The 23,676-nt window shown below is 44.7% G+C and overlaps 1 protein-coding gene and 1 long non-coding RNA gene across 2 annotated transcripts in view; one reads left to right on the top strand and one right to left on the bottom strand.

The window, feature by feature from the left end:
* Positions 1-23,676, bottom strand: part of LOC144682579 (uncharacterized) — a 101,733-nt gene that overhangs the window by 2,240 nt on the left and 75,817 nt on the right. The window lies entirely within an intron of this gene.
* The window catches only part of LOC144682578 (retinal guanylyl cyclase 2-like), an 84,814-nt gene continuing 61,327 nt past the window's right edge, over positions 190-23,676 (top strand). The window contains exons 1-3 of the mRNA XM_078545037.1: positions 190-270; positions 1,858-2,673; positions 18,436-18,737. Coding sequence (XP_078401163.1) covers positions 1,929-2,673; positions 18,436-18,737 — 1,047 coding nt within the window. The 5' untranslated portion in view covers positions 190-270; positions 1,858-1,928. The remainder of the gene's footprint in view (positions 271-1,857; positions 2,674-18,435; positions 18,738-23,676) is intronic.

The raw sequence follows: 23,676 nt of genomic DNA, 5'->3' as shown, positions 1-23,676 counted from the left end.
GGTGGAACTTAATCGGATAAAGAGCTACCGGTTTCAAAATTAGAAGCAAAAAGTACATTTTGACCATTAAGATGATGTTAGTTGAGTTAATAGTCGCTAGGGAATCATTAAAGAGGTTGAGAGGATTCTAATTCTATCGTTTCTTTAATGGTGTTTTTTTTGTAACCACGGTTAAAACCCGGGGAAAGTGCAAGCCCTAGCCAGCACCAAGAAAAGTGCGAGGCCAACAAACTAGAAACTGCGCGCCAATCCATCATTTATGTTACCTTGGTAAGTGGAACTGGAAGAACCCTTCATAGTCTTTGTAACACAATGTAAATTGGATTATTCAAGCAAAGATCTAGTCAATGTGTCCTAGTCATGTTTATAGTTAGTTAGTAAGAATATGCCGAATGCTCCAATCAACTGAGCTGACAGATCTTCACTAATAACTATATTTCACCAATAATTGTATTTGCCTAAATTTATGAATTTTATTGCATTTGCTGTGTTTTCCCATCGACTAATACTGCATTCAAATGCCTGGACAAATAGCTACAGCCTAGAGTGGAGCAAAAAGTATGACTTTATTAAAAACGTCTAAATATGACCCAACAGTTTCATCACAAAAACTGGAATATTTGTGTCAGAGGCACAGTGTTCCTGTGCAACGTTTAAATGAAAGCTTTCAAATATTTTACAGATCGAAATGTCCATACTTAATAGATTCTGATTACATGAGCTAAGATATTAGTGTCTTGTTGGCAGGTTTAGGATGAGCTGAGCTAATAGATTTGACCTAGGTAATCTGTATTGGAATTAAGGATGCCCCTGGCCCCTGTCCCAGTATACAACTTCCCCTTCACATTTTTGGTCAACAGTGTAATTGCAAAATCTCTATGCTCACTTGGATTTTGTGATATGTATTCCTTTTACTAAAAGCATAAAATCACTTTTTGGGAGAATACATACATATATATATATATATATACACACACACACATATACCTGCTGATTCTAATGTCTTCAAGGTCATTTAACATCTGTGCATAAATGTATGTGCATATATTATATATACATTTAAAATCCAACTTTATCCAGATCAATGTGTCTTATTTCTGCTTCTATTGCGCTGGACTGATTCACATCAGCCAAAGTTATTTTTAATTAATTTTGTCTGTCCTTCTCTTTCAGTTGTACTGTATTTTCCCCTCCATTCATTCATTCTTCTGAATTGACTATTTGGCTAAAAGTCAAAATTTAGAGGGATTAAACATAATTTGGATTCCTTAACATCAGTTTCATGCCTTGAAATTTATAAGCTTTGCGAAAGTCCTCCAGAAATCATGGCAGTTGTGGACCAGAATTTGGAAAATTGAGCACCCTTTTCCATTTGCCCATTATTAATCAAGCAGTGTGGTGTATCATTATCAAGCATCATGTCAGATGATGTTTGAAAAGGAATCATTTGATTATACAAAAAAAAACCCTGATAGTTCACATCCACATATAGTTTAATTTGGAAAGATAATGTTGAGTTTCAAAATGAATCAGTCTTTCGTACTGTAAAACGAGAGATTTCTTACCATAAAAATCAGTTGAGGCTGGGGTGGGGGGGGGTGGAGGGGGGAACAATTAAAAATTTCAAAACTGATATTGGTAGATTATTGTTAGGTATGTGTATTAAGAGATATGGAGCAAGGCAGAAAAGTGGATTTAAGCTCAGATCAGCTATGATCTAGTTGAATGGTGGAACAGGCTTGAGAAGCTAAATGGCCTACTGCTGTTCCTATGTAACCATTGAACAATATGGTAATATCAGGTATAATGATATTGAGTACATCTTTTATGATTCAAATATGTTACTCATTTCTTCAGGGACAGAGGTCACTATTATTCGTGAATGAATCCTACCTGTTCAGGACCTGGCTCTAAATGCTCTCAGGAAAATGCTGAGCATCTGTTGGACATTAAGAGGCTATCTGTTGGAGTTCACTAATCACCCTCGATGTTTTCACCCACCAAAGCAAAGGTTTTTTATGAAGTTAAAATTTTTCCCATCATTATGGTGGCTGCTTCTGGGGACATTAATCTTTCCAAATCATGCACACACTTTAGCTTTCAAGGTCGGAGTCGTTGGACCATGGAACTGTGACCCCAATTTTTCCAAGGCTCTTCCCAGTATGGCTGCCAAGTTGGCAGTTGATAGAATCAACAAAGGTGGTTCCTTATACAACAGACACAAGCTTGAATATGTAGTGCTTCAAGATGATTGTCAGACTTCAAAGGCACTCAGTGATTTTGTGGAGTTTGAGAAACGTGCATCTGTATTTTTGGGTCCAGTGAACCCAGGCTATTGTGAGGCAGCTTCACTGATGGGCAAGAACTGGAATAAGGGAATATTTTCATGGGCTTGTGTTAACTTTCAGCTTGATAATGCCAACAGCCACCCTACATTTGTGAGGACCTTGCTACCACCTGTCAAAGTTTTGCATTGTGTGATGAAACATTTTCTCTGGGCTCATATTGGTATAATATCTTCGAATGAAAATGTCTGGGTGGACACTGCCAACAAAGTAGCCAATGCTCTCAGATACAATGGACTTCCAATTGGCATTGTCACCTCGATGGGATTCACTGATGAAGATATTGTGAAAACCTTAACGAAGATTAGAAATGTTCCTGACCTTCGAAGTAAGTTTGCTTAGAACATAAAATGCTCTCATTGTATGTTACTGTGTGTATGTATCTAGACATTGTTAAATCAAGGTAATCCATGACAGAGTACAAACTATGCTTCTTCAATTAGCTCAAGTCCCAGCTAATAATAGACAGCTCATCAGTTCAAATTAATGGGTGTAAAACATATACTTATGTATAATGAAATTGCTGCAAAAAGACATGTTGAAGCTTTTCATTTTGCACTCATCAGGACACCACAAGAATACCATTATAAGGGGAAAAAGTCAAGTTATATCGTATACATACAGTATAAATACATACATGTGTATATATACAGCATAAATTGTTGTTTTCCCCTTATATTGGTATTCTTGCAAAGTGTCCTGATGAGTGCAAGATGAAAAGCTTAGACATATCTCTTTTTTCAGCAATACTCAAATTCTCTATGACCAAATGCCTATTCATAATTGATAATTGATTATCATAAGAAGTTTTACACCATCCAGGATTGGGCAGCCTGCTTAACTGGCACCACATCCACAAATACTCACTCCCTCCACCACTGATGCACAGTAGCAGCAGTGTGTACCATCTACAAGACACACTGCAAGAATTCACCAAGGCTCCTTAGACAGCACCTTCCAAACCCACAATCGCTATCATCTAGAAGAACAAGGGCAGCAGGTGCATGGGAACACCACCACCTGGAATTTCCCCTCCAAGTCACTCACCATCCTGACCTGGAAATATATTGCCGTTCCTTCACTGTCGCTAGGTCAAAATGCTGGAATTCCCTTCTTAACAGCACTGTGGGTGTACCTACACCTCATGGACTACAGCGGTTCAAGAAGGCAGCTCACCACCACCTTCTCGAGGGCAACTAGGGATGGGCAATAAATGCTGGCCCAGCCAGTGAAGCTCACATATCGTGAATTAATTTTTTAAAAGCATGGTTAATGGTTTCTATTGCTCAAAGGGATGCACATACATACTTTCCCACCTGTGCATCCACACACGTATAGACTCCGGCATACAGACAGAAATAAACTTGCAGCAATCAGGAAGTAGAAGGTGATGGTTGAAGGGTGTTTTTGTGACTGGATGCCTGTGTCCAGTGGGGTTCCACAGGAATCGGTGTTGGCTTCCTTGATGTTTATGGCATATATAAATGATTTAGACTTGAATGTAGGAGGGTTGATCAGTAAGTTTGCGGATGACACAAAAATTGGTGGGGTGGTAAGTAGTGAGGAGGATCGCCTTAGATTACAGGAGGATATAGACAGCCTGGTCAGATGGGCTGATCAGTGGCAAGTGGAATTTAATCTGGATAAGTGTGAGGTGATGAACTTGGGCAGGACAAACAAGGCACGGGAATACATGATGAATGTAGGACCCTGGGAAGTACCAAGGATCAGAGGGACCTTGGTGTGCATGTCCACTGGTCCCTTAAGGTAGCGGAACAGGTAGATAAGGTGGTTAAGAAGGCATATGGGATACTTGCCTTTATTAGCCGAGACATAGAATATAAGAGCAGGGAGGTTATGCTGGAACTGTATAAAATGTTGGTTAGTCCACAGTATTGCATGCAGTTCTGGAATCCGCATTATAGGAAAGATGTGATTGCACTAGAGAGAGTGCAGAGGAGATTTACCAGGATGTTGCCTGGGCTGGAGAGTTTTAGTTATGAGGATAGATTGGGTAGACTGGGGTTATTTTCCCTGGAGCAGAGGAGATTGAGGGGGGGACATGAGTGAGGTGTGTAAAATTATGGGGGGGTAGACAGGAAGGACCTTTTCCCTTTGGTGGAGGGATCAATAACCAGGGGGCATAGATTTAAGGTAAGGGGCAGAAGGTTTAGAGCGGATGTGAGGAAGAATTTTTTCACCAAGACGGTGGTGGGAATCTGGAACTCACTGCCTGAAAGGGTGGTAGAGGCAGAAACCCTCATAACATTTAAGAAGTATTTGGATGTGCACTTGCGATGCCATGGAATACAAGGCTATGGGCCTAGTGCTGGAAAATGGGATTAGAATAGTTCGGTACTTGCTTGACCAGCACAGACTCAATGGGCCGAAGGACCTTTTTCCGTGCTGTAGACCTCTATGATTCTATAACAATCCTCATGTAGATCTGAAAGTAGACTTCTAAGTAGTCACAAAGGATATCTGTCTAAACATCAAATATATTAATGCAGCCCTTTTATTAAATAGGTTTTGGCTTTAGTCCTCATTCTCAATTCATCAGATGAGATTGTTTAAGCTTAAGAACACAAAAACTGGAGTAAGCAGAGACTACAAGGCCCATCGCACCTGCTCCACCATTCAAAAGGATCATGGCTGATCTTGGGCTTCAACTCCATTTTCCTGCCCACTCCCTATATCCCTTAATTCCCTGAGAGGCCAAAAATCTGATATATATGTATATCGACTAGCTGTCCTCTATCTACCCTACTAGTTACGTCTCAAAAAAACTCTAATAAAGTTGTCAAAGACAATTTCCCTTCAGTAAAACCATGTTAATTAGTTCTAATCATATTATGCTTTTCTAAGTGCATTGTTAAGTCTTCCTAAATCATAGATTCCAGCCTTAAATGTATTTAATGATGGACCATCCACAACCCTCTGGGATAGAGAATGCCAAAGACCCACTAGCCTTTGAGTGAAGTAATTTCTCCTCATCAAAACAAAAACAGAATTACCTGGAAAAACTCAGCAGGTCTGGCAGCATCGGCAGAGAAGAAAAGAGTTGACGTTTCGAGTCCTCATGACCCAGTGTTCTGTTGAAGGGTCATGAGGACTCGAAACGTCAACTCTTTTCTTCTCCGCCGATGCTGCCAGACCTGCTGAGTTTTTCCAGGTAATTCTGTTTTTGTTTTGGATTTCCAGCATCTGCAGTAGGTTTTTGTTTTTAATTTCTCCTCATCTCTGTCCTAAATGATCCGGCCCTCATCCTGAGGCTGTGCCCCTCTGTGTTTTGGATTTGCCGACCGATGGAAACAATCTCTCAGCGTCCACCCTATCAAGCCCTCTCAGAATTTTATAGGTTTCAGTAAGATCGCCTCTTATTCTTCTAAACTGCAGAGAATACAAGCCCAATTTGCTCAGCCTCTCATCATAAGACAAGCCCCTCATCCCAGGTGCCAACTTAGTGAACCTTCGCTGTACTGCCTCCAATACAAGTACATCCTTTCTTAAATGTGGAGACCAAAGCTGCACCCAGTACTCCAGATGCCCTCTCACCAAAACCCTGTACAATTGTAGCAAGACTTCTTTATTCTTATACTCCAACCCCCTTGTAATAATGGCCAATGTGCCATTTGCCTTCCCAATTGCTTGCTGCACCTGCAGGCTAACTTTCTGTGTTCCTTGTACAAGCACACCCAAGTCTCTTTGAACATCAACGATCACAAGTTTCTTGCCTCTTAAAAAATATTCTGCTTTTTATTCTTATATCCAAAGTGAATAACTTCACACTTCCTTGTATTATACTCCATGTGCCATCATGTTGCTCACTCACTTAGCCTGTCTATATCTCTTTATCAGCCTCTCTGTGTCCTCTTTGTATCTTATCTTTCCACCTAGCTTGGAATCATCAGCAAACTTAGCAACATTATTCCCTGGGTGGAATTTTCTGTGCTTGCTGGCGTCAGGCATGCTCAGCGGTGTGAGGGGGCAATATGGCGAGAAGGCCAAAATTTGGTTTTACGATGTCGGGAAACCAATTTGCAATCATCCGCTCAGCCCGTCGATGGCGAGCTGCGTTTCCCGCCATCGGATGTTAGGAACCTCATTGTAATACATCTGCACATCACTATAAGGCCAGCCCGCCGGAATGATTCCCCTGCTCCCCCACCCCTCCCCCACCCCGCAGCTGGACATAAGGCCCGCCCTGCGGTTGAAGGTAGTGCGCAAGCACGTGCAGGGGTTTGGGAAGGAGGGAAGCGGCTATGCATTTGGGAAATCTTGAATAAAATGACCATTCCTCTGCAGCTGAGACAGTTCAGATGCAGCCACATTAACATGTGTGGGGTTGGGCCTCCAGCCTATCTGCCCACTCAAGCTGTGTGCCAGTGGCACCCTGCTCGGACTGTAGAGCTGGAGCTGCTGAGGTCACAGGAAGAGGGGATTCAGATGGGCCGGACACTCCCGGATTCACCTGGATGGATGGTGTCCGTTGGTACACCTGTAGAAGTAGGCCATTCGGCCCATCGAGTCTGCTCCGCTATTCAATGAGCTCATGGCTGATCTGATAATCCTCAACTCCACTTTCCTGCCTTTTCCCCATAACCCTTGATTCCCTTATTGATTAAAAATCTGTCTATCTCATCCATGAATATACTTAACAACCCAGCCTCTACAGCCCTCTGCGGTAAAGAATTCCACAGATTAGCAATCCTCTGAGAGAAGAAATTCCTCCTCATCTCTGTCTTAAATGGCCGGCTCCTTACTCTGAGATTATGTCCCCTGGTCCTAGACTCTCCCACAAGGGGAAACAACCTCTCAGCATCTACCCTGTCAAGCCCCCTAAGAATTGAATATGTTTCAAAAAGGTCGCCTCTCGTTCTTCTAAACTCCAATGAGTACAGGCCCAACCTATTCAACCTCTCCTCATAAGAAAATCCCTCCATACTAGGATCAACCTAGTGAACCTTCTCTGGACTGCCTCCAATGCCAGTATATCTTTCCTTAGATAAGGGGACCAAAACTGTTCATGGTATTCTAGGCGTGGTCTAACTAGTGCCTTGTCTAGTTTCAGCAAGACTTCCCTATTTTTATACTCCATTCCCTTTGAAATAAAGGCCAACATTCCATTTGCCTTTCCTATTACTTGTTGAACCAGTATGCTAGCTTCATGTGATTCATGCATGAGGACCTCCAAATCCCTCTGTGCTGCAGCTTTCTTCAGTCATTTTCCATTTAAATAATATTCAGCTCCTCTATTCTTCCTGCCAATGTGCATAACCTCACATTTTCCCACATTATATTCCATCTGCCAAGTTTTTGTCCACTCACTTAAACTGTCTATATCCCTCTGTAGACTCTTTGTGTCATCCTCACCACTTGCCTTCCCACCTATTTTTGTGTCATCCGCAAACTTGGTGATAGTACATTCATTTCCCTCATCTAAGTCATTAATATATATTGTAAGTGATTGTGGCCCCAGCAATAATCCCTGTGGCACTCCATTAGTTGCAGGTTGCCATCCTGAAAATGCTCCACATATCCCAGCTCTCTGCCTTCTATTAGTTAGCCAATCCTCTACCCATGCTAATATATTACCCCCAATACCATGGGCTCTCATCTTATTAAGTAGCCTTACATGCGATACCTCATTGAACGGCTTTTGGAAATCCAAATATACTACATCCAATGATTCCCCTTTATCTATCCTGCTTGTTACCTCCTCAAAGAATTCTAATAAATTTGTCAGGCATGATTTCCCCTTCATGAAGCCATGCCGACTCTGCTTGATTAGATTATGTAATTCTAAATACTCTGCTATTACATCCTTTATAATAGACTCTAACATTTTCCCAATGACAGATGACTGGCCTATAGTTACCTGTTTTTTGTCTCCCTCCCTTTTTGAATAAGGGTGTTACATTGGCAGTTTTCCAATCCTCTGAGACTTTTCCAGAATGTAAGGGTTCTCAGAAGATTGCTACCAGTGCATCTGCTATCTCTGCAGCTACTTCCTTGAATATCCTAGGATGCAACCCATCAGGTCCAGGGGACTTATCGGCCTTTATCCCCATTTGTTTCCCTAGTACTTTTTCTCTAATGATAGTTATTGTACTTATTCCCTCCCCCTCTTTTGCCCCTTGATTATTTAATATTTTTGGAATGCTATTAGTGTCTTCTACCGTGAAGACTGAAGCAAAGTATTTATTCAACTCCTCTGCAATTTCCTAGTTCACCATTATTATTTCCCCAGCCTCACTCTCTAAGGGGCCTATGAGCCAGCCTCCACCGCACTCTCATGCATTGCATTTCAGATTCAAACCACTCACTGCATATGAAAGCTTTTCCTCATGTTGCCATTGCTTTTTATGCCAATCTTATGCACTATTCAAAATTGTGAGGGGCCTGGATGAAGCGGATGGGAAGGGCCTATTTACTTTAGCCGAGTGGTCAATGACTAGGGGGCATAGATTTAAAGAGATGGATAGAGGAATTAGAGGGGAGATGAGGTAAAAAACCTTTTCACCCAGAGGGTTGTGGGGGTCTGGAACTCACTGGGCAGAATTTTTCCCTTGATGAGCGGGCGGGCCCGACCGACTCGATGGCGGGCGGGCAGCTGATCGCCGTCGCTGAAACGGGCCCCACCGCCATTTTACATGGGCGGGCCAATTAAGGCCCACCCAGCAGGCCACCCGACGGGAAGCGCTATATTGGTTTCCCCAACTGCGAGAGTGCGCTCTTTCGTGCATGCGTGCCCAAGAGCGTATATCTCCCTGGGGCTAAGTGCTGCCTCAGGGAGATCGCTGAAAGTCTGTGAGACATTAAAAATAGAAAAATAAAAAAATCATTAACATGTCCCCCTCATGTGAAAATGTCATACGAGATGGGACATGTTAATGCAGTGCACAAACACTTTAGTAAACTTTTTAAAAACTGAAATCAAACCTCATCCCGCCACTGGCTGAGGTTTGTGAAAAAATTACTTACCCGCCTGCCCATTGGGCCAGTGCTCCGACCCAAAGTTTGCATGGGCCCCTCAAAATCCTGGTCGATTGGTCACTTAATGGCCTTAACAAGGCCTTTAATTAATGGCGGGTGCGCGTTGCGCTGCATAGCGCGCCCGCCGACCGAAACATCGCGATGCCGCGCGCTGACGTTGGGACGCTTGCGCGATGTCAGCACGCGACATTTTAAGCGCTGACCTGCGGGCTCTGCCTCCTGCTCGCCAGCCAGAAGATTCAGCCCACTGTCTGAAAGGGCAGTGGAGGCAAAAACTCTCAACTCATTTAAAAGGTGTCTGGACATGCACCTCAAGTGCCGTAACCTGCAGGACTTCGGACCAAATGTGGGAAATGGGATTAGGCTGGGTGGCTCGTTTTTTGGTAGACACGATGGACCAAGTGGCCCCTTTCTGTGCCATAAACTTTCTATGATGCTATGAATCACCTTAAATCAGTGTCCTCTGGTTCTTGATCCTTCTGCCAATGGGAACAGTCTCTCCCTATGTACTCCGTACAGACTCATGATTTTGAACACCTTTATCAAATCTCCCCTTAATCTTCGCATTCCCAAGGAGAACAGTCCCAGCTTCTCCAATCTATAGATGTAACTGAAGTTCCTCAACCCTGGAATCATTCTCATGAAGTTTTTCTGCACTGTCTCTAATGCCTTCCCAATTCTTCCTAAAGTGTGGTGACCAGAACTGGACACAATACCGGGTTGACTCTGATCTAGTATTTTATGCAGGTTCATCATAACATCCTTGCTTTTATGCTCTATGCACTTATATTTTGGTATATTTTGTGTTTCATGAATAGACTATTGTACATGAGAGGGGTGATGCCATTGCTGTAGGGCCTTGTGTGGGTAGACTATTCTTGAGGTAGCCTAATTTCAAACGCCAGTATTGCCCATTCTGGGGAATAGACTGGGATGTAGAACAACCTTAAAACAATCAACTCCAGAGAAATATGAAGCAAAAATATTTGTTTTTGTTTCAAAGGTTTCTGTGTAATAAAGTGTGAGATGTTGATGCCAGCCTGTGGTTGCATCAATATTGGGAATATAGGCAAGTTGTGAGATCAGTCTCCCCTCTCCCACACAAATGGGATAATTCTGACTTTGGGTGATAGTTTGTAACAGCACTATCACCCGTTATACATTGAATTCAATAGAAATGAGAATTGGTAGTGATGTACAACAGGTTTCACATATGTGCATGGAGTCAAAATTGACCAGTAATGGGGTTGCAGAATAACATTTGCCCCTTTAACCCTCGTACTCCTTATTCATTTCTATCAGCTGCTGAGTACATTCAATGAACCTCTCCAATTCTAATGCCTCTATGCTCAGTCTGTTGCCCCATCCTGCTTGGTGAAAGAGATTAACCTTAAACTTGTCTGTTCATTTTTCTGAAATTTGGCTTTACAGTCACCTCTGGTTAAAGTAGTTAACCTTAAACTTGTCGGGTCATCTACCCCTATCTGAGCTTTAGCTTTGTGGTCACCTCTGGTTACAGCACAAAGTTAGGTCAAATAATGGATGGAATCAGCCCAGAATTTCACAAAGTGCAGTTAACGGGCAGGAAAAAGGATGTTTTACCCGCTGGCTGCAATGATGGCTTTTCGCACCTTGTTGTCCCATTCCGGGCCGTCCCGCCTCATTACTAATACATTTCCGGGCAACATGCCAGATCACTGGTGGGGCAGCCTCTGATTCGCCCGCCCTGCCATCATCTCAGGCCTTTAGTAATCCGGGCGCCATATTTAAAGGGTGACCCTGCACAGAGCTGGCTCTCTCTAAGGGATTGAAAGCTGCTGGAAAGTCATGGCTATCAAAGGGAGGAAACATGTTGCCCCCCAGATTTAGTGACGCCTCCCTCGGGTGCCTGCTGGACACTGTGGAGGCCCCATCATGAAGTCCTCTCCCCTCTCTCTGGGGTGAAGACAGCAAGCAAGGTCACCAAACTAGCATGGGAGGTGGTGGCAGCGGTGGTCAACGCCAATGGCCTGCAAAAGAGGACAGCCACTCAGTGTGAAAAGAGGATGAATGATCTCTCCGTTCTGCCAGGGTAAGTCAGTCTTCTCATCACTCTCAACTCACACACTCACAAACCCATCACACATGCACAAGGATCTCATTCACTGCCAGTTCAAAGGATGTCACCATTCACTCTCTCACAAACACCTGCACCTGCCCTATGGATTGTGTCCTCATCCCGTCCATGGCACCACTCACCACCCACACATGCCAGGCACCCTTCTCATCTGGCCTAGCAGGCGTCCTGCTTACGCTCTCTCCACCTGTATCCATGCAGGACAAGCTGGCACCCAACAAAAGGGAGAGGTCGCAGACTGGTGGAGGAATGCCCGAAATCAAGATCCTCATAGACTTTGAAAATAGAGTCATCCAGCTGGCCGGCGATGATCTGGACCGTTCCTGTGCTGACTGTGAGGTCGGCGCTGCTCAACCAAGCGAGAATCCAGCAGTGCAACACCCATCAGACAACCATGTTGTGAGTGAGTTTCCCTGTTCCTCAGTCCCCTGCCAGGCACTAATTATCTCTCCTTCCTTTTGCAGGCACATCTGGGAAGCAGCTGAGGGGGTCCATGAGCCAGGTCCTTGCCTCAACCCCCGAAGACACCTTGGAAGAAGAATTTGATGACGCTCTAATTGAAGACCAGTCACAGCGCTCACCCACACCCTCCACCAGCACAGAGACACACACCTCGGTGGGACAAAGCTTTACAGTAGCCTAGGGTTCACAATCTGGTGAGCACATCGCACTGTCTGATCCACAGCAGGCGGCAACAGGGACTTCCCCGGTGTCTGGCACTCGGAGGACTGCTGGAGGCCAGAAATCTGCTGAGCCTGAGTCAGATGACAAGCCTGTGGACACGGTCATTCCTCAGTGGCTGGAGCTGCAAAGGCAAGCTCGGGAACATCAGGAAGGGATGTCTGCTGCACTTCTCAGATTGCAAGGCAAGATGGAGGAGTCCGTCTGCCTTCACTCTGAGGTGATAGCGCTGGCACGCCAATGTACCAAGGTCAACACTGGTTGGATGGTGGCCGCCATGGACACCTTGATCCAGTCTTGCACTGCTGCACGGGCTGAACTCCATCACTGATGCCATAGTTGGCCTCCAACAGTGTCACCATGAGAAGGGTGTGGGGCAGCTCGATCTCACTCCAGCTTCCCCTGCCCCTCAATAAATCAGCCAGGGGCCCTTGGGCACCCATAGGGAGGAGGGACCAGCAGCTCATCACCCCGGTGACTCCGGGAGTGCCCAGCTGATCTGAATCCTCTCTTCCTGTGACCCCAGCAGCTCTAGCTCCACATGCCAGGGAGGATGCCACTGCCACACAACAGGAACCCGAAAGCAGGCCGGGACCCTCCAGGTCTCGGCCCTCCAGAGGACGCCCATCAAGGTCATCACAGACAAGGCATAGCAGTCAACAGGCTGCCTCCACCTCCGCTGTGGACAGGGCGGGGGCACCAAGACATAGCGGCAGTATTAGGGAGGTTCAGAAGATGTAGCTCTTTTAAAAGCCAACCAAATAAACCAAATTAACAAAATGAGGGATAAAATAAAACGCAGCCCCTAAGTTAAGGTCACTGCAAAACCAAAGACAAAGTTTAAAGGAAACTTACAAACATCAAATCAAAATGTGATTAAGAGGGTCGATAAAGCACCCCAACCCCCGTGAAAGGCCTTGACGGCAGGTGTCTCAGTCCAGGGCCTCTTCCCTGTTCAGTGTGTATCCTTCAGAGTTAAGTGGTGGTCCAGCTTCACACACGCTGGACACATTACTGATGCCTGCAGCTCGATGGTGCTTGTCATTGCTGCCAGAATGTCGTGGGCAGGTGTCACAGAGTTCTGTCATTCTCTCTGTGTGCTCTCAACACCTTTAAGGTGGAGCTGGCCCCCATCTCTTCAGCATCTGTGACCAGTTACACTGTGCTCCTGAAGGGCTCAGGTGCATTTTAAGTATCACGGCTGCATCTCCATGATATGACCCTGATCACACAAGGATGTCGGCGATGAACCATCGCACAGGCCAGACCAGGCAGGAGCACTCGGGAGGCCATCATAGCCACAAGATTCGTGGAGGATGATGACGAGATGCAGTGAGGACAGTCCTGATATCCTCACCTTGCATCTGTGAACGTTTGACTCCTGTATGGCTGATGTCAGTGCACATACCCTCAGTGCTCAGGCTCAGACAGACAGGAGTCAGACATTCACAGAGGCAATGTGATGATCTATGGAGTGTCCTCACTGCATGTTGTCACCATCCTCCTGGAATCTAGCGACTATTAGGGTCTCCACTGCATCTCCATGACATGAGTCTGAGCACTGAGGGTATGTGCGCTGCCATCAGCCTCACACCCAGCCGTGAAAAAGCAACTTGCCTGTGCCCCCAGCAAATGCACAGCGCCTCTTCCTTGATGTCCTACGGGCGATGCTCGCGAGGTTGTGTGCACTCACCTCTGAGCTCCCCTCAAAGTTCAGGTCGCCAGGTACATGTCTTTTAAATGCAGTCGTGAAGCAGGCTGCTCTGAAATCAAGTAGACGTGTGCGGTAAATTTGACGTGGGGGAATGATACCAACGAGCAGGGCGTATAGTGAGATGCTAATGTATTAAAATAATGCCCCTGATGCCCGGCGGCAGGAAACGCGGCCTGCCATTGGCGAGTGGAGCGGACAATCGCAAACAGGTTTCACAACGGCGCAAAACCGAGTTTTAGCCTTCTCGCCATATTGTTCCTCACCTCCCCCTGCCCGCCCACCATGACGCCTGACGCCAGCGGAGCTGGAAAATTCCGGCCAATGAATTTATCCATAGCCCTTACAACACGATAAACTTTGAACATTCTTTTCTCAAGTTTGAACATTTCCCAGTTTCCTGAGCCTCTCCTTGTATCTCAGTTACCCAATTCCTGGGGGTCCATGACGCAAATTTTATTGTTGATTTTGGGCGCTTGGAAAATGGTAAGATGATTCCACAAAGTCAACCTGGTTTTATAAAAGGGAAATAATGTTTGCCAAATCTATTACATTTTTTAAAGTGTGTAACTGGCAGCGTAGATAAGGGGGAACAAGTGGATGTGGTATAATTGTTCTTTCAAATAGGGTTGCCAACTGTGATTAAATGTCTCCCTGGAGATTTCACCGCATGACTTGCCCCCACGCTCTAGCCATTAGTCGGCCAACACATCCATCCTTGTGATGTACTCCTTCCTACGCCAACTGGAACATAATAAGACTCATTACCCAATTGGATGATGTTTGACTGTCAGCCAAACAGCCCTTTTTATCCCCCATTTTCAATACTTTTATATCTGGTAAAGAGAAATTTTCAAAGAAAATAAAAAAGAACTACCTTTTTTAATGTCCCAATGACTTTTCTCCTAGCAGCATCCTGGAGATGGATCTTCAGTTCCTGGTGACTCCAGGGCTATCCTGGAGGTTTGGCAACCCTATTTTCAAAAGCCATTTGATAAGGCTGCACGTAACAGGTTACTCAAGATGAGGATTTGTGGAGCTTGTGGGTAATATATTAGCTTGGATTAAGGATTAGATGATGGACGGAAAACAAGAGAGCAGAAAGAAGGAAGGTCATTTTCAGGTTGGCAGGTTGCAAAGAGCGGATGCCGCAAGGATCAGCGCTTGGGTTACAGTCTATATCTGACATTGATGAGAGGGCCAAGTGTAATTTATCCCGATTTGCTGATGACACAAAGCTAGGTGGGAAAGTGAACTGTGAGGAAGATGCAAAGAGCCTGGAAAGGGATATAGGCAGGTTAGGTGAGTGGGCAGAAGCTGGCAAATAGAGTATAATTTTTGGGAAATGGGAAATTATTCAATTTTGCAGGAAAAATAGAAAAACAGAATGTTTTTTAAAAGATGAAGTGCTGGTAAACCTTTAGGGATTTGGGGCTCCTGTACATGATCTGTACAGAAAATCAGCATGTAGGTGCAGCGAGCTATTAGGAAGGCAAATGGTATGTTAGCCTTTATTGCAATGAAGTTGGAGTACAGAAGTATGGAAGTCTTGTTGATATTATATCGGGTTTTGCTGAGACCACACCTGCAAATTTTGTAGGGTGAGCCTACATTCTCTGGAGTTTAGAAGAATGAGAAGAGATCTCATTGAAACATATAAGAAATCAGAAGGGGTTTTGACTGAGTAGACACTGAGAGATTGATTTTACTAGCCAGAAAGCTTAGAGGTAAGTCTCATAGTTTCAGGATAAGGGGCCAGCCATTTAGGGCAGAGATAAGGAGAAATTTGAATCTTTGGAATTCTTTACTCCAGAGGGGTCTGGATGCTCAAACCGTGAGTATATTCAAAACTGAGATAGATAGATTTTTGGATACTACGGATATCAAGGGATTTGGGGATGGGGTGGCAAAGTGGAGCTGACGTAGTAGATTAGTGAAGATTCAATTGAAAGGTGGAACAGGCTCGAGGGGCCGTCTGACCTACTCTTGCTCCTATTTCTTATCTGGATAATTCGGGCAAGACCAGGGTTTGCACCCTGAAGTCATGAGAATTAGTGATGCTCATGTAGAATATGACAGCTGCTCTAGAGGATTATCAGTGCCCTCTGAAGGAGCAGAGTTGATTGACTATGTGGTCTTTTATTGCCATAGCTTCACATTCTCACAAATATAGAAACATAGAAAATTTTCTGCACAAAAGGAAGCCATTCAGCCCAGTTTGTCGGTGCTGGCCAAGATAGAACTATCAAGCCTAATCCCACTTTCCAGCTCTTGGTTGGTAGCCCAGTAGGTTATGGCACTTCAAGTGCATAGCCAGGCATTTTAAAAATGTTATAAGGGGTTCTGCTTCTGCCACCCTTCCAGGCAGTGAGTTACAGAACCCCATCAGCCTCTGAAAGAGGATGAAAGAGTTACTCATCAATCACCTCATCTGTCAATTACTTTGAACCTATATCCTCTGATCGCTGTCAATAAAGGAAATAGGTCCTTCCAATGAATGGCCTCTCAACCCCTCATAATATTACACACCTCAATTAAATCTCCTCTCAGCCTCTTCTATCCCATGGAATACAACCTCAGCCTATCCAATCTTTTCTCAAAGCTAAAATTTTTTATTACTGGCAATATGCTCATACATGCCCAGAAACTGAACTGGACCAGCCATATAAGTACTCTGGCTACAAGAGTAGGTCAGAGGCTAGGAATCCTGCAGCAAGTAACTCACCTCCTGAATCCTCGAAGCCTGTCCACCATCTACAAGGCACAAGTCAGGAGTGTGATAGAGTACTCCCCACTTTCCTGAATAAGTGCAGCTCCCACAACACTGAAGAAGCTGGACACCGTCCAGAATAATGCAGCCCGCTTGACTGGCACCACAGCCACAAACATTCACTCCCTCCACCACCAACGCACAGTAGCAGCAGTGTGTACCATCTACAAGATGCACTGCAGGAATTCACCAAGGCTCCTTTGACAGCACCTTCCAAACCCACGACCACTACCATTGAGAAGGACAAGGGCAGCAGACACATGAGAACACCATCACCTGGAATCTCCCTTCCAAGTCACTCACCATCCTCACTTAGAAATATATCACCATTCCTTCACTGTCACTGTGTCAAAATCCTGAAACTCCCTTCCTAACAACACTGTGGGTGTACCTACACCACATGGACTGCAGCGGTTCAAGAAGGCAGCTCACCACCACCTTCTCAAGGACAATTAGGGATGGACAATAAAAGCTGGCCCAGCCAGCAAAGCCCACATCCCTTGAATGAATAAAACATGAATCTCCGCTCTAATCTGTTCACATATTTCCTGTAAAGGGGTGAGTATTCTTTGAGTACCTAGACTACATGAAGGACAAAAGTGTGAAGCAGAGTTGTTCATGCTGCGACACAGCAGGTTTACAGCTTTTAACAGGGACAGAATAACCAATTATTTCATGCATAAAATAATGCTTCTTCAATAATTTTCAAGTTTTATATCCTTCAACATGGTTTTTCCATAAGTTTTTTGTTACACTGATCACTTTATTCATAGTGGGGCAATACAGCATCAAGAAATAATTCTTGAATGACCATGATGCATTTGCCACATGCACCATTTCCATGAAGCCATATTGTTTTGTCTGATTGTCTTGGATGTTATAGTCTCTTTAAGAATGCTGATTATTAAAATTTTATATATTTTCACCCTGCCTCCCAACAATTTTCCTTCTTCTTCTGAAGGATCTGACTCATGCTGAATTTAATTTAATGAATGTCCACTGCACTCCAGTACCTCATCTAAGTGGTTCTGTGTGAGCCTAGGCAATGAAGCTGCTCAACTGAGGCGAGGGAGGGAGATGAGTTAATTGCAATTCATCCTGGCCTCATCTGGGCCCACAGAAGCTCATCCAACAAGGGTTATTGGAGGGGAGTCAAGCTGGGACACTGGCTGGATTTTCCCACTTCCCTTGCCTTGGAATATCGAGGCCAATGTTTACTGCTACTGTGGTTAAGATTAGAATAGTCAGCACAGACCAGGAAATGAAGCTAATGACCGTCTTGCTTTGCAATGTTCATTACCACTTTATCCATTGAGGCACTGGGGACTGTTGCCCCTTTGAATGGCCGAATAGACATTTGTGTCTTTCATTGATTCCTGGGATATGGACGTTGCTGGCAAGGGTAGCCCATCCTTAAGCGCCCTTGAGAAGGTGGTTTTGAGCTGACTTCTTGAAGTCCATGTGGTGAAGGGAGTTCCAGGGTTTTGGCACAGTGCCAATGAAGGAGCAGCCAATATCTGTTCAAATTGGGACGGTGAGTGACTCGGTGGACAATTTTGGAAGATGCTGGTGTTCCCAAGAAACCACTGCCTTTATTCTTCTAGGTGGTGGAGGTTGTGGGTTTTCAAAGTGCTAATGGAGAAGCCTTGGCCAATTACTGCAGTGCGCCTTGTAAATGCAGTGCACTGGCGGCGGAGGGAGTGAATATCTACGATGGTGTATGGGCGACTGATAAAAGTGGATGTATTTCTATTGATGTTTGTTCAGTACTTTTGGCCCTGATCATTACTGCTAACGCGGTTATTTTGTATTCCAGTTATAATCATGTGCATGCACTCGGTTCTCATTGGAGGTGAGGAGCAGGCAGTCTTCCTGCAGAAAGCCCATGAGATGGGGTTGACAGATGGGAGGTTTGTTTTTGTACCGTACGACACCTTACTCTACAGTCTTCCTCACAAGAATGCGTCTTACTCTGTGCTGAGGAACAACAGCAAGCTACGAGCGGCGTACGACGCTGTTCTGACAATAACAATAGCGTCAGAAGAGATTAACTTCTACGAGGCATTCAGAAAGGCACAAGAAAATGGGGAAATAGCGACATCCCAGCAGCCGGACCAGGTACACAGGCTAAACCACCGATCAATTGTTTCTAAGAAAATTAGTCAATGTCCAACGGTGTTGCTCATGGTTAGTGGGAGGGCACAATCTGTCTGCTGGCTGTGATCATTGGAAGGGGGTTATGCTGCCACCTTTGGAGCAGGCAGGACTGACAGGCTTCCTCAGAATGTAGTGGGGAAAGTAAGAGTAACAGTCATTGCCATTACTTTAATAGTGTTACCCATTGAAGTCAATGGATTGGGTAATACTGCTATATTTTATATAGGCTAGTCCATCTTCCATGGTATCTCCACAGTTAGTCAAGATCGATCTGAATTTTTCAACTAAAGCAGGGTTAAAAGGTGGGAAACTAATATCGGGGGTAAGTAAGTGTAAAGGATGGCAGGCAGGAAAGGCAAGGAGCCAGAGAGAGAAACCAAGGGCAGAGGTGGAGAATGGGGGGAAGGCGAGGGAAGAGATAGTGAGAGATGAGGGAGAAGACTGTAGGAGTGGAGAGGATAGGGAGGGAAGGCAACAGCGAAGGGGATATTCCTAAAGCAGACCTGGTTACACCTTCCTGTGAGTATAGATCATTGTTCTACCTCCTTGCTGATGCTTATCAAGAAATATTTCAGTTGATTTCAGGGAAATCCCTTGATTAGTGGGTGTCACAACGTAGCATGGTAATGGGTGTTCGAGTCACTAATCCCACACTATGATACTACAGAAAGGAGAGCACAGTGCAAACGGATCATAGAATCATACAGCACAGAAGAAGGCCACTTGGCCCCTCTTGTCTGTGCCAGCTCTTTGGAAGAGCTATCCAATTAGTCCCAATTTCCCCATGGACCTGCAATTCTTTCCTTTACGAGTTTATATATCCAATTCCCTTTTGAAAGTTACTGTTGAATCTGCCCTTTAAGGTGGGATGTTCCAGGTCACAACAACTTGCTGCTTTAAAATTGTCCTTTCTTTGCTTTCCATTCTCCCTCTTCCATAAAATCTGAATTTCAAGCCAACCTATCTATTGAGTTGATCTATCTATTACCATCCTGAACATTTCTCGTTCTATACCTACCCTGTATCTACATTTATAATAATCCCACTGACTCTACAACTACCTGCATAATGCTTCTCCCCCACTCATCTCCAACTGAAAGTCCATCCCTTCCGCCCGGCTTCTCCACCTTAGTTGTAGCGCATAATTCACTGACCAGTTTACCCTCCATTTCACCCTATGGATCAAGACTAAACCAATCTGTATATCCAGTAATTTCTATTTTCATTATTTTTTTTGAAAAAGTATAACTAACAGATTGTTATATTCTCACAGGCCAGGAGGGACTGGAGAAACTGGGATTGCCCTCCAAAGTGTAGAGAGAGCCAAGGGGAAATTTAATAGAGGTGTTCAAAATCCTGAAGGGTTTTGTTAGACTAAGGATAGGGAGATTGGCAGGAAGGACACATATTTAAGATAATTATCAAAAGAATCAGTGAGGAGATAAGTAGAAATCTTTGTACGTAGAAAGCTGTTCGGAACTGGAATGCGCTGCCTGAAAGGGTGGTGGAAAGAGATTCAATAGTAACTTTCAAAAAGGAAATGGATGAATAATTGAAATGAAAAAATTGCAGGGCTATGAAAAGGAGCAGGGGTGGGGGTGGGAACAATTGAATAGCTCTTCCAAAGAACTGCCTAAACCATGATGGGCTGAATGGCCTCTGTCTGTGCTGTAAGGTTCACAGAATCACAGAAACTTTACAGTGTGAAAGGAGGCCATTCATCCCATCGGGTCTGCACTGGCTTTCTGAAAGAGCATTCCATCTTGTCCCACTCCCCTGCCTTATCCCCGTAACCTTGCACATTCTCTCTTTTCAGGTAGCAATTCAATTCCCTTTTGAAACCTCAATGGAACCTGCCTCCATCACCCTCTCAGGAAGTTCATTCCAGACTCCAACCACCCTCTAGGTGAAAAAACTTTCCTCATATCACTTTTACTCCTTTTGCCAATTATTTTGAATCTGTGCCCTCTAGTTCTTGAGGTTCTCTTGAGTGGGAACAGTTTCTCACTATTTACCCTGTCCATACCCCTCAGGATCTTGAATACCTCTATCAAGTCTCCTCTTGGTGCTTCTGACATGTCCTTAGCCAAGGGTTTCTCTCTACTGTGGTTGGCAGGGCCCTCAACCGCATCTCCCGCACCTCTGCCCTCACCCCTTCCACTCCCTCCCCCCTTCCACTCCCTCCCAGAACCATGATAGGGTCCCCCTTGTCCTCACTTTTCATCCCACCAGCCTCTGCATTCAAAGGATCACCCTCTGGCATTTCTGCCAACTCCAGCATGGTGCCACCACCAAACACATCTTCCCTTCGCAACCCCCCCACCCCGCCCCTGTTGGCATTCTGTAGGGACTATTCCCTCCGTGACACCCTGGTCCATTCCTCCATCAACCCCAACTCCTCATCCCTTTCTGCGGCACCTTACCATGGAATTGCAGAAGGTGCATCACCTGCCCCTTTACCTCCTCCTTCCACAATGCCCAAGGCCCCAAATACTCCTTTCAGGTGAAGCAGTGCTTCACTTGCACCTCCTTCAATTGTTGGACTGTAGCTTTAAGTATAACCCTGTGCTGTAAGATCATGTGATCTGTGTAAACCAATGTGTTAGCAGCACGGGGAGCCTCTACAGGGAGAGCACTTCTTTAGTTATGGATAAAGGCAAAATATAGCGGATAATGGAAATCTGAAACAAAAACAAAAAATGCTGGAAAAACTCAGCAGGTCTGACAGCATCTGTGGAAAAAGAGTCAGAGTTAATGTTTTGAGTCTGTATGACTCTTCAGAACTCTGAGGAGTCATATGGACTCAAAACGTTAACTCTGTCTTTCTCTCCACAGATGCTGTCAGACCTGCTGAGCTTTTCCAGCATTATTTGTTTTTGTGCCTTTAGTTAGGGAGTTTGATGCACATGTGTAGTTGCTACTGCAGTCTTGTAAATAAAGTCAAATGTTTCCACTAAGAAAAGTTGACTGAAGATCAACTCTATAACAAACTGGCGACGAGGATAAATCAGAATCGATGCTGTACCTCACCCAGCAATTGTGAGTATCTAAGTTTGTTAAAAATGACAGAAGATATACTCATCTAAAATGCCACAGTTTGGCGGAATCAATTCCTTTGAGCCAGCCACAGATGATTGGCCTCAGTATATAGAACATCTTGCATTCTTCTTTCAAGCAAACAAAATCACGGGGAGGATAAGAGGAGGGCAATCCTCCTGATTATTTGTGGGACCAAAACCTACAGTTTGATTCAAAGCTTGATGGCCCCCAGTGCCCCAGATTCAAAGAGTTTCATTGAATTAGTAGACTTCGTTAAGGGACATTTTCAACCCAAGCCCTTGGTCACATTGCAGAGGTTCAGGTTCAATTCACGAAATAGAGCCCCGGGTGAGACAATTGCTATCTACCTGGTGAAATTAAAGCAACTAATGGAATATTTCGGTGATTTCAGTGAAACCCTGAATGACATGCTCAGAGATTGTTTAGTATGTGGCGTGCAGGAGGGCACTATTCAGCGAAGATTGCTGGCTGAAGTGAACCTTGATTTTAAGAAAACGTTAGAAATAGCGCTGGCGATGGAAAGCGCTGCAAGGGATTCACAAGCAATTCAACGGGTGCAAAGTGGCGCCGTGTTCCAAATCGGCTGGGAACAGGCAGCCGAAAGTGGCGCGAAAAGCCGGGACTCTGCCGCGAAGTGGGAAACAGCTCCCGCTAACCGAAAAATGAGAGGAAACAGCTTAGCAATTAAATCGATAAAATAACTTTCAGCAACGTGGAAACAATCGTTCTTCTAGCGATTGGCAATATAAAAAAGGTAGAGTGTTATTTTTGCCACAGAAGTGGACACACGTTGAAACATTGCAAAGTGAGATTTAAACAGGCTTCCAAACAACAAACAAAGCCCAATGAAGTTTATAGTGTAGAAGAGCCCGAAACAACCAGTTCTGACATTTATTCATTATTCAACATGAAAGTTGGGAAGACAGAGCCAATTATTGTTACAGTGCAAGTGAACCATTAAAAATGGAAGTAGTCACAGGGGCTTCTACCACTGTAATAGGAGGGCACACTTTCAGATATCTAAATAAACAATTACATTTGGAACAAACATCTGCCAAGTTGAAAATGTACACAGGCGAAGAAATCCAAGTAAAAGGTATCATCAGAGCAACTGTTCATTATAGAGACCAATCGGCACAGCTACCAGTGATGTTGGCAGAAGGTGAAGGGCCAAGCCTTCTAGGGCAAGATTGGTTAAAGGAGGTTAAGTTAAACTAGTCCGAAATCTTCCAGTTGAGAGCAGGTGGACTACCAGAGCTGCTAAAAAAAATGACATCATCTTCAAGGATGAACTGGGAAAAATCCAAGGCCTACAGGCCAAGATTTTCGTGGATCCAGACACAACCCCTCGCTTCTTGAAAGCAAGACCAGTGCCACACGCCCTGAGAGAGAAGGTTGACTCTGAGCAGAACCGGCTAGAGAGGCTGGGTGTCATAAAAGTGGTTCAGTTCTCAGAGTGGGCAGCCCCCACAGTGCCTGTCCTTAAACCAGACCGTCTGGATCTGTGGGGACTATAAACTAACGGTCAACGGAGCAACCAAACTAGACAGGTAACCTATTCCTAAAATTGAAGACCCATATGCCAAACTAGCAGGAGGGACAAAGTATACAAAGCTTGACATGAGTCACGCACATCAGCAATTGGAGCTGGTTGGCACCTCCCGGAAACTCGTCACCATAAATACCCACAAGGGGTTATAGCAATATACATGCCTGCCCTATGGTCTTGCCTCAGCCTGTGCCATTTTTCAGAGGACAATGGAGGGCATACTGCAGGGACTACCTCAGGCTGTGGTCTACCTGGACGATGTACTGATAACTGGATTTACAGAAAAGGAAC

Source organism: Cetorhinus maximus, chromosome 7 (assembly GCF_964194155.1).
Source record: "Cetorhinus maximus chromosome 7, sCetMax3.hap1.1, whole genome shotgun sequence".
Classification (NCBI taxonomy): domain Eukaryota; kingdom Metazoa; phylum Chordata; class Chondrichthyes; order Lamniformes; family Cetorhinidae; genus Cetorhinus; species Cetorhinus maximus.
Note: the sequence above shows the minus strand (reverse complement) of the source record. Positions and strands in the feature narration are given on the sequence as shown.